The sequence below is a fragment of the Dama dama genome, chromosome 22, assembly GCF_033118175.1.
Source record: "Dama dama isolate Ldn47 chromosome 22, ASM3311817v1, whole genome shotgun sequence".
Taxonomy (NCBI): Eukaryota; Metazoa; Chordata; class Mammalia; order Artiodactyla; family Cervidae; genus Dama; species Dama dama.
In genome coordinates, this window is record NC_083702.1 from 58502116 (window position 1) to 58513126 (window position 11011).

The 11011-nt window shown below is 39.8% G+C and overlaps 2 protein-coding genes across 2 annotated transcripts in view; one reads left to right on the plus strand and one right to left on the minus strand.

The window, feature by feature from the left end:
• Positions 1 to 501, plus strand: part of CCDC38 (coiled-coil domain containing 38) — a 35988-nt gene extending 35487 nt beyond the window's left edge. The window contains exon 16 of the mRNA XM_061125609.1: positions 136 to 501. Within this exon, the coding sequence (XP_060981592.1) occupies positions 136 to 246 (111 nt within the window). The 3' untranslated portion in view covers positions 247 to 501. The remainder of the gene's footprint in view (positions 1 to 135) is intronic.
• Positions 502 to 1300: 799 nt separating this feature from the next.
• SNRPF (small nuclear ribonucleoprotein polypeptide F) lies at positions 1301 to 8913 on the minus strand. Its single transcript, XM_061125608.1, has 4 exons — positions 8775 to 8913; positions 6757 to 6882; positions 1984 to 2048; positions 1301 to 1429 (listed from the first exon to the last, which is right to left on the minus strand). Exons 1-4 carry the CDS (start codon positions 8775 to 8777, stop codon positions 1363 to 1365), a joined length of 261 nt encoding a protein of 86 aa, XP_060981591.1. The 5' UTR covers positions 8778 to 8913; the 3' UTR covers positions 1301 to 1362.
• Positions 8914 to 11011: the final 2098 nt, after the last annotated feature.

An 11011-nucleotide genomic window follows, 5' to 3' on the forward strand; every position in this document is an offset into this window, starting at 1 on the left:
ATCAATCTCTTTGTAAATGGATTATTTTAAACTATATTATTCTTTGGGGAAATCAAGTTAATAATTAGTATTCTGGGGTTATACTTCAATAGAAAACGGTTACATGAAAAATATTTTTTTCTTTTGTTTCAGCAGGGAAGACAACTTATCTACCGTTCAAAACCTCCATCTGGTAACAAACATGAACTACTTTTAGTCAAGGACACAAGAACGAAATCCCTGGAGGAAGAGTATTTTTTCACTTGAACAGAAGGAGTTAAGACATTTATTACCAGAATGCCTTAGGCATATTCTGTAGATTTTGCTTTTCAGTCATGGCAATATTCTGCCACACATACAGGCCTAACCAATTTCAGAAATCAGGCCCTTATTCTAAAAGACCCTTATGATTGGAAATGAGTTACATTATTTTGTTGAAGACTTTTATTATCCATATCCTAACCATTATTTTATATAGCTAAACATTTATACCTTCTGTTGTCCCAACTGGGGATACACATGCACAGCTACTTCGTTAATGTGACTATATGGCAGGTGGCCATTTAAGAGCAATAATGGCATTCTGACAACATGAGACTTTAAATAATTTTTTTTCAACTGATCCACAGCAAAATTCATAATACACATTTTATCACCATGAAGTATACATTTTAACAATGTACAACTCTAAAATACTGATTTTGAGGAGTTTAAAACTTAAATGAAAACCACTACATTATGTGGTCTGAACATAACCAACCTTGAGATTGATTTCTAATTCACATTAAGGTGTTCTGTTCAGAAAACTTAATTATCTTAAGTGAACAAACCATAGGCCTTTAGCTTGCATTTGATGTCACAATCTCTGTTGTATTCTATACTCAAAACTATTTTAATTTTCAGGTGGTGTTTCAATTTTAGCTATAATGTATACATCATTTAGCTTACACTGATACAGTGTTAATGTATAATTTATTGACTACTGAGTAAAATAACACAATCTATATGAATTCTAAGAAAATATTTAACTTTATATATGTCAAAAGTGGCTCAAAAATAACTTTAAAAGAAACAGTTACTTTTAAAAGGTCTCAGTTAATATACAATTCCAAGGGCTGAAATCCACTTTCACAAACATTTATAAAGAATATAAATAAATTTCTCTCATAGAAAAAAAAAAATACAGCATTGGGTTTACATGAAAACAAACTTGAATAAAGTTTGGTGGCTTTTAAAGCATTAGTTCTGTGAATAATTTCTGAACTGTTTCATCTGAATATGCAAGTAAGTATCTGAACATGAATAGCCGCTCACAGTCAAATTGAAAACCAAACAGATTTTTATTGTCTACAAATATATATAAAAAATTCCCCCCCAAAGATGCTATTCTCTCATTTCCCCATCTTCTTCTTCTTCTTCAACACCCCTGATATAAAGGACATTATTACACCTGTAAACAGAAAGACACCATTTTGTTGTTTCAACAAGAAACCATGTAAGATGTGAATTATTACTAGATTTTTTTCATTACAAAAATATTAACGCTAAAATTACAACACATCATTTCTCTTTTAAAAAAATGATCTTTGGTTGTTATAGAGCACACGGTACTATTTTAATGCAATGTGGTTGTTAAAATGACTAGAATTTAGAGGTGTAAAGCTAGTTCTAGAAAGTAAAATACAAATACCTAACAGCTGACAGACCCACCCAAAATTCAAAATCAAGTTCTTGCAACTAAAACCACTGAAAAAGGCACAGTTAAGAGCTAGAGTTTAACATCCACACTACAAAAACCTTAAGAATGAACAGCTCCCAAGTATTTAAACCTGCTTTGACAAGTTTAACAATTTCATGGCTCTTGAAGTCTAGTTGTAGCATTTTATTCTAAATTAACAGTAGTTAGAAAAAAATAAGTCTGAGATTGAGGCACTAATAGTTTATTTAAACATGTATTTCTAATGCTCATCACCAACTCCTTATATATACTACTGACATTGTTACCTTATTAAAACTTCACCCAGATGTCCAGACAATGCTCCATCTATGTATTCTTCTGTGTTTGCAAGCTTTAAATTAAATAAGAAGAAAATGTATTATCATACCAGAGGAAAACAGTCTTATATACCTAACACTGGTGAGAGAACTTATTAACTGAGACCTTTCTGTACCAATGACGTATATATATCTACAACAATTAGGTTAGCTTTCCAATACTACTGTAGTCCTTTTTGATTTCATGTAAAACATTAAGTAAAGTTAACATTGATGGATGTAGAACTAATATATAATAAAGCTTGTTTCAACACAATTTTAAAAATCTCTCAGTAATGTATATTTCTATTAAACATTAACACGTCAGGAATTCTCCAATTTATGAATAAGCTTCAATAATTCAGTTCTAAAGAACTAGACAGTACCTTTTCTTGGGGTAACAACATTGTATCAATCATACTGAGGAACCCAATGGGTATAAAAGCTATGGTTAAAATGCCAAATACTCTTATATTATTCAACAACCAAACTAAAGAACTGAGTAAGGATTTTAAAAAAATATGTGCTAACAAACAGGAAAAAAAAAAAGTTCTTAAGAGGAGGTTAAATAATTAAGAGCAACCTTTATGGTTATTTTAGAGAACTCTATTATAATTTCTAACTTTACATCAAAATGTTTAGCTTTCTTGCTACATACAGTTAATAAACTTTACTTGTGAATTAAAAAAAATTACAGTCAGTGCTACTGGGACTCAAAAAGCAAATGAACAGGAAAGGAAACAAGTAAATTTCCATCAAAAACTAGGTAAGTGGGCAAAGGGAAAGAAAAACAGGGATTAGAGAGGATGTTAGGTAAAGCATTTAAAACACGTATATGAATCAATCATGCTACTGGATCCTGTTCCTTCTCCTAGGCAACAAAAATAACCTCGTAGAGGATATGGTTTTGCCTGAAATTACTGCCGACAGTTTTGTATGCAAAAGATCAACCAGCTTTTTTTAAAAAGTGATTATTTCCAGCAGATGTTCATCAACATTTAACTGGCTTCTAAATTATACAATGATGCTTCAAAGGCCTTCTACCACATTTTTTTTTAAACTGAACTATAGCTGATTTACATTACTGTGCTAGTTTTGAGTGTACAGCAAGATGATTCAGTTACACAAACATTTTTCAGATTCTTTTCTGTTACAGGTTACTACAAAATACAGAGTAGTTTTAGTTCCCTGTGCTATACATAAAATCCTTGTTTATCTATTTTACATATTGTGGCGTGTATCTGTTAACCCCAAATTCCCAATGTATCCCTCTCCGTCCTTCCCTTTGGTAACCTAAGGTGTGTTTCCCCTGTCTCTGAGTCCCTTATGTAAACATGTTCATTTGTATCATTTTTTTATATTCTACATTTTCCTCTTTAAGACTTAACCCTGGGGTGCATGTATCTTTTTGAATTAGTTTTCTCTGGATATATGCCCAGGAGTGGGATTACTGGATCATATGGTAACTCTATATATTTTAGCTTTTTAAGGACCCTTCATACTATTCCCTAGAGGATGTGCCAATTTACATCCTGACCAACAGTTTAGGAAGCTTCCCTTTTCTCTACACCCTCTCCAGCATTTATCATTTGTAGACCTTTAAATGATGGCCATTCTGACTGGTATGAGGTGACACCTCATTGTAGTTCTGATTTGCATTCTCTAATAATTAGTGATGCTGAGCATCTTTTCATGTGCCTGTTAGCCATCTGTATGTTTTCTCTGGAGAAATGTCTAGGTTTTCTGCCAATTTTTTTTTTTTACATTGAGCTGTATGAGCTGTTTGTATATTATCACATTTTAAATAAAATCCAAAAGTCTTACTGTCACTTAAAAGGCATTCCATGACTACCACTCCAACTTCTCTATCATTAACTCACTCTGCCCTGGCCTTCTTGCCAAGCCTTGAACAGAAAAAGCATGTTTCTGTCACACAGCCTTTGCAACTTTCTGTTCCCTCAAATTGGGATGCTCTTTCCCAAGAAAGGTCTTCCCTGATAGCTCAGTTGGGAAAGAATCCACCTGCAATGCAGGAGATCTCTGTTAGATTCCTGGATCGGGAAGATCTGCTAGAGAAGGAATAGGCTACCCACTCCAGTATTCTTGAGCATCCCTTGTGGCTCAGTTGGTAAAGAATCCGCCTGCAATGTGGGAAACCTGGGTTGGGAAGATCCCCTGGAGAAGGGAAAGGCCACCCACTCCAGTATCTTGGACTAGAGAATTCCATGACCTATAGTCCATGGGGTCGCAAGCAGTCAAACACCACTGAGCGACTTTCAGTTTCACCAGATAGTCTTCACTCACTCACTCAATTCTGGTCTCTGCTTAAATTTACTTCCTCAGAGAGGCTTTCCCTGGCTATCCCATCTAATACTGTACACTCTTGTCACACTATTCCATTTCTGCTTTCCTTTTCTTCAGAGCATCTACCATTACCTGATATCACACTATAAAACCATCTTCCATCACTAAAGCATCACAAACTTCGTGAAGGACAGCAACTTTGTTTTGTTCACTGATATATTCAGTGCCAGTGAACAAACTCAAAAAAGCATCACTGATGTGGTTAGTTACTCAGAGATAACATTTCATAACTCTCTCCGGTTCACTAGAAAGCTACATTACTTCTAAAACCAAATATTTGGCAGGTATTTTTTTTTCCTTTCTTTTAATGAGATAGCATTCTTACAGCATAAAATTCTCTTCAAGTGTACAAGTCAGTGATTTTTAGTATATTCACAAACTTGTGTAATCACCACCATGTCTGCAACATTTTTAGCACAATGGGTCTAGTCTTCCAATTTTTCTATAGCCCTGGTAAACGATTACTGCTTAGTTAATTTTCCAGGAACTTCGGGCACCTGGGCATGGTCTGTTCGGGTGGCAAACTCTAAGGAAAATCTCAGCTTTGAGCCTATAAGTGCTCCTATTAGTATTCACTTAAAAACATAACCAGTATAGAATACATGGAGTCACGATTGGACTGACCACCTATCTGCTGCTGCTGCTGCTATGTCACTTCAGTCGTGTCCGACCCTGTGCGACCCCACAGACAGAGCCCACCAGGCTCCCCCGTCCCTGGGATTCTCCAGGCAAGAACACTGGAGTAGGTTGCCATTTCCTTCTCCAATGCATGAAAGTGAAAAGTCAAAGTGAAGTTGCTCAGTCGCGCCCGACTCTTTGTGACCCCATGGACTGCAGCCCACCAGGCTCCTCTGTCCATGGGATTTTCCAGGCAAGAGTACTGGAGTGGGGTGCCATTGCCTTCTCTGGACCACCTATCTATGTACCCTTTAAAATTCATTCATCAGTCATTAATCAGTCATACAAATACCTGTGCTTCAGGAAAATATAACCTCAAATATTTTCTTCAAAAAAGTAGCTGGAAACTACTAGAATTAAGCAACAAAAAACAAACACCCCAATTTAAAAATGGCCAAAGGACATGAATAGGCATTCTCCTCAAGATATGTAAATAACCAGTAAGCACATAAATAGGTCTCAACATCATTAATCATTAAGGAAATACAAATCAAAACAATGAGATACTACTTGACATTATTAGGATGACTACTATTATAAAAACAGAAAACAAGTGTTGGTGAGGATATTAAGAAATTGGATCCCTCATCCATTGCTGGTGGAATGTAAAATGGTGCAGCTGCTATGGAAAAGTCTGGCAGTTCCTCAAAAAATTAAAGAACTACCATACTGAAAGTAGAGACTATTAACTGATACATGTGCACCTATGTTCACTGCATTTTTCACAATAGTCAAAAGGTGGAAACAATTCAAATATTCAACAACAGAAGAATGAGTAAAATGAGGTATATACAGTAGACCCTTGAACAACAGAGGTTTGAACTGCATGGACAAATTGATGCAGAACCGCGATATGGAGAACTAACTATGTACCCCAAGCGTCTGTGGAGTTCAGTATCCCCGGCAGGTCCTGGAACCAACACCCCAAGATACTAAGGGACTACTACACACAATGGAACATTATTTCAACCACAAAAAGGGATGCAGTTCTGATACATGCTACAACATGGATGGACCCTGAAAATACCACGCTGAATGAAATAAGCCAGATACGAAAGGACAAATATTTTAAGATTCCACTTATAGGAGGTACCTAGAATAAAGACAAAAAGTGTTTACCAGGAGGCAGAGGGAATGGGAAGTTCTTGTTTAATGGGCATAGAGTTTCACTTTGGGATGATGAAAAAGCTCTTGAAATGGATAATGGTGATGGATGCACAACAGTGTGAATGTAGTTAATGCCACTGAGTTGCACACTTGAAAATGATTAAAATGGTAAATTTTACATTATACATTTTAAAATCACAAATAAACACAAAGTGTAAAACCTGGCCGAAACATTTACAGTAGCTAATTTAACAGACACATAGTCAGCTCATCAATTCCTTTGGTTGGTCTGTTTTCTCCCTCAAGAATTGATTTTATCAAATTACTTTGATGTTATACATTTAGCACTCATCAAAAGACTTCACTTGAAAAGTTTCTCTCAGAGCTAAGTGCTGCAAAACTGTGTGCTTTTTCTGTACACTCTAGTGTATCCGTCTTATCGCACTGTGAACCAAATGTCTGAGCTCTTACTTGTAAACACTAGGAGTGAAATCTGTGCCCAATCTCACACATAGTGATCACAGTTACAGCATCCTCCCTGGCCTTATTCCTGAATTTTGCTTTACTTTTGTCAGTTATAACTCGTCAGCTCACCTGCATGTTCATATAGCCATCTACAGACACCAGGTAGCCTTTGTACTCCATTCCCCATTTAAGCTTCACCATTACCGGCTTTCCTGTTAATCCGTTGAGGAAAGGTTTGGGGTTGAGGGGCAAACTCTGCATAAAGAACAACAACAAAAAAAGAATCCAATTTGATTAATTCTCTTCTTTATTAAACCACCAATACTTTATGGTGTCCAAATGAAGCACACTCTTGATTTCCTCTCACTTTATTACATAATTTTCACTTTTGTTGAAGAGCTTCAGAGAAATTAAAATACCTAGTCAGCCAATTTCATCTTCAACCCACCAAAACTTACAGAAGTATGCATTGTTGACTTAGGAAACACTGAATACCTAATATACATCACTCATTGTTCCAAGTCCACAAAGAAACAAAGGTAAAGGCAAAAACGGAAAAGAAAAAAGAGCAGATGGCAGTCCCTGTTCTCATGAAGCCCACAGTGGGAGGGTCAAAACACACAGACAGACAATTATCTTGCAACGCAGTCAGAGGAGATATGCTGCGTACAAGGATACCAAACATCTGGGGTTAAAAGCAAAGGGAGGATTGCCTGAAATAAGTAGTGCCCTTGTTTTAAAGGATGAGAGGTATTTCCAGAGGAAAAAGGGCTGATTTAGGCAGGGTGGGCTACCTATGTAAAAGGAGGGAATAGTCAATCAATAAGGTGATCTCTGGGACATAGGAGTTAGCTCTGTGTGAGGCCACAAGAGGCGGCAGGGGGCAGGTCTCGCTCCACAGCTTTTCACTTCGAATTCCAGGAGATAGGATTGGCTCTTCCTTGACTTGCAGTGTCTCCTACCTATGGGCAATCCCTAAACTTGTTTATTCAGCAAACCAATAGTATCCCCAGTAAATTCAGACTTTATTCCCTTTCCTCATCTGCTCACTCATCAGCTCAAAAAAGGAAAAGAACCAAGAAACCTGGCTACTGAACTCCTCTTAGAATAAACATATTCGGGGTGATTTCAGGTGGGTCTCCAATTTTCACTCTTGTCTTTCTCCACCTTACCAGCCACAAGTACTATTTGTATCTTATCTCTGCTTCAAAATGCTTCAATGGCTTCCTAATGCACTTGGGAGTAGAATCCAGAACCCCTCATAAAGCCTAAGAAGCCAAGTGGCTGTAGCCTGCTCTCAATTCTTTCAGCTGGTCAGGTTTTCCTTTCGGTTTAGAGCCTGTGCTCCTCATCCCTAAGCTGGGCGTTCATACACTTCTTCCTGCTCTTTAAGGAGCTGTATTCTCATAACGCTTAGGTTTCAGGTTAAATCCCTCCTCCAAGAGCTGCACACCGTAACCACCCTTCTGATGTACCACGGCAGCCCTTCACAGCACCCTGATTGCGCCCTTCTCAGCACTTAACATTACTTGAAAGTACACATTTATCGTTATTTGATTAACGCCTTTCTCCCATACCGACTGAATTAACCTAGGGCACGGTCCGCATCAATACTTTTCACCCTACATTCCAAGCCTATATTACTAGAACTGTATTTCTATACTCCTAGAACTAATTTCACCCTACATTCCTAGAACTTTTACCGGGCCCAGGCCCTGGTAGGTAGCAGGCGCTCAGTAAACATTTGCTAAATGAACAAATTCATTTGAGAATACTCAAAGGCTGGGCTCAGTATTCCAAAAGGCTGTGGGGCCTCCCAACATCACTGGACGAAACAGGATTTTGGAGTGCGTAAAGTGGGACGTGAAAAGTCGCTTTATCTTTACCCCGACCCCGGGCCCCAGGCAGCAAGAACACCTCAGGCTCAGATTCAAACGAAGAGGAAGGAGGCAGGAGCACTCCTAGGGCGCGAAAGACAGGGCTTCGGAAGGAGGGCGCGCCTCAGACAACCGGGGCGTGGAGAAAGAGCCGGCCACCCGGCCCGCGGCGCCTCACGCGGATGAATGGGAAGCGCGCGAAACCACCGCCAGGCCCGGCGAGCCTCCCTCTCTCTCACACGCAACTCCGGTCGTTCTCTTTCTCCTTACCATCGCGACTACTGCAGCAGTAGTGGGGAGACGCTGTAGGCTACTCGCCGCCGACGCAACTGTCGTGGGACCCTCGAGACTGAAGTAACCACACAGGGCTTTAAGAGAAATGGCCGCCAAATAGCATCATGACCTTTCACCTCAGACTACCGCTCTTCTGGCTTCTGTGATTGGACTCAAAGAGATGCACGCTGATTGGAGAAAGTGGCTGGCCTGTCTCCTGGCAACCATAGGCGCCAACGGGTGCGTACCTTCCCGGTAGCGCGCGGCCATTGGAAAACGAGCTACTTCGCTCTGCCGGAAGAATGAGTACCTGCGACGCAGCAAAGGCAGTGAGACGCTCATCTTGCCCCGAGGGTTTGTTGCGGACCCTGTAGAGGGATCGTGATTTCTCGCCAGCTTGGCCAGCGGGAGTTTCCTTGGTGGCTCAGACGGTGAACAGCCTACCTGTAAGTGCGGGAGACCCTGGTTCCATCCCGGGTTTGGGAAGATCCTCTGCAGAAGGAAATGGCAACCTACTCCAGTATTCTGCCTGGAAAATCCCATGGACGGAGCAGCCTGGCGGGCTACAGCCCATGGGGTCGCAAAGACTCTGACATGACTAAGCGACTTCACGTTCTACTTTCTACTTCTAGCTGGTGGGGGTCTCCTTAGTCCTTGTACACCTGGGAGAACGAGTTTGGGTCTCTGGAGTTAGAAGCAAGACGGGATAGACTTAAGGGAGCTGAAACTCAGAGAAGATCAAGTACAGAATATATTTCAGATGAAGTCTAGAATATGGCGTGGTGGTCTTCCCGCACATCTCTTTCTTCTGCCTTGGGGGCAGAGGCCCGCAACAGTCTTTATACTGCCTTTATAGTTGAGTTGGAGGATGTTCATGCTATCGCGGATGAATCCTTTTAATAAAAACAGTGGAATTGTTGGGTCATCTGGTAATTCTGTACTTGAATTTTTGTACCAGTCTGCTTTCCCCAGTGCATGCACCATTTTATGTTCCCACTAGCAATGTGTGAGATTTCTAACTTAACTATCTCACCAACACTTAACATTAAAAAATATTATCATAGTTATCCCGTGTGCTAAGTCACTTCGGTTGTGTCCAACTCTTGGGACCCCAAGGACAGTAGCCCTCCAGGTTCTTTTGTACATGGGATTTTCCAGGCAAGAATACTGAAGTGGGTTGCTGTTTTCCTTCTCCAATAGTTATCCGAGTAATCCTACTAATAAGCCATCTCATTGTGGCTTTGATTTGCATTTCCCTAGTGACTGATGATGTTGAGCATCTTTTCATGTGCTTATTGGCTTCTTGTATATTTTTGGATAAATGTCTGTCCAGGTTTTATGTTCTATTTCTGGAATCCTTGAATGAATTGTCTAATTTAAAATCAGACTAAGTTTTTTAAAATAAAAGGAAAAATCATTTAATTATTCTGGGTATCATTTTCTTCATTTATACAGTTTTGGACTAGATCAGTTTTCAACCTCACTACTGCTGACATTTTCGGCCAAACAGTTCTTGCTGTGGGGCCTGCCCTTTGAATGTAGAATGAATGGATCGCAGCAGCATCCTCAGCCTCTACCAGCTAGATGCCACGTGCAACCCCGTCCCTCCAAGCTGTCGCAACCAAGAATATCTCCAGGTATTGCCCAGCATCCTCTGGGTGGCACAGTTGTCCCCCATTGAAAACTTCTGGATTAGATCAATGGTTTACGAACATAGGCCACAGACTTGGCTTACTTAGCAGGTAGTATTAAGGCTTTGCAAACTATTTTTTATTATTTAAAAGTAAACAAAACAACTAACAAATGGTACATTTAATCAGTTCAGTCAGTTCACTCGCTTAGTCATGTCCGACTCTTTGTGACTGCATGGACTGCAGCACCCAAGGCTTCCCTGTCCATCACCAACTCCTGAAGCTTACTCAAACTCGTGTCCATTGAGTTAGTGATGCCATCCAACCATCTCATCCTCTGTCATCCCCTTCTCCCGCCTTCAGTCTTGCCCAGCATCAGGGTCTTTTCAAATGAGTCAGTTCTTCATATCAGGTGGCCAGAGTATTGGAGTTTCAGCTTCAGCATCAGTCCTTCCAATGAACACCCAGGACTGATCTCCTTTAGGATGGACTGGTTGGATCTCCTTGCAGTCCAAGGGACTCTCAAGAGTCTTCTCCAACACCACAGTTCAAAAGCATCAATTTTTTGGCACTCGGCTTTCATTCTAGTCCAACTCTCACATG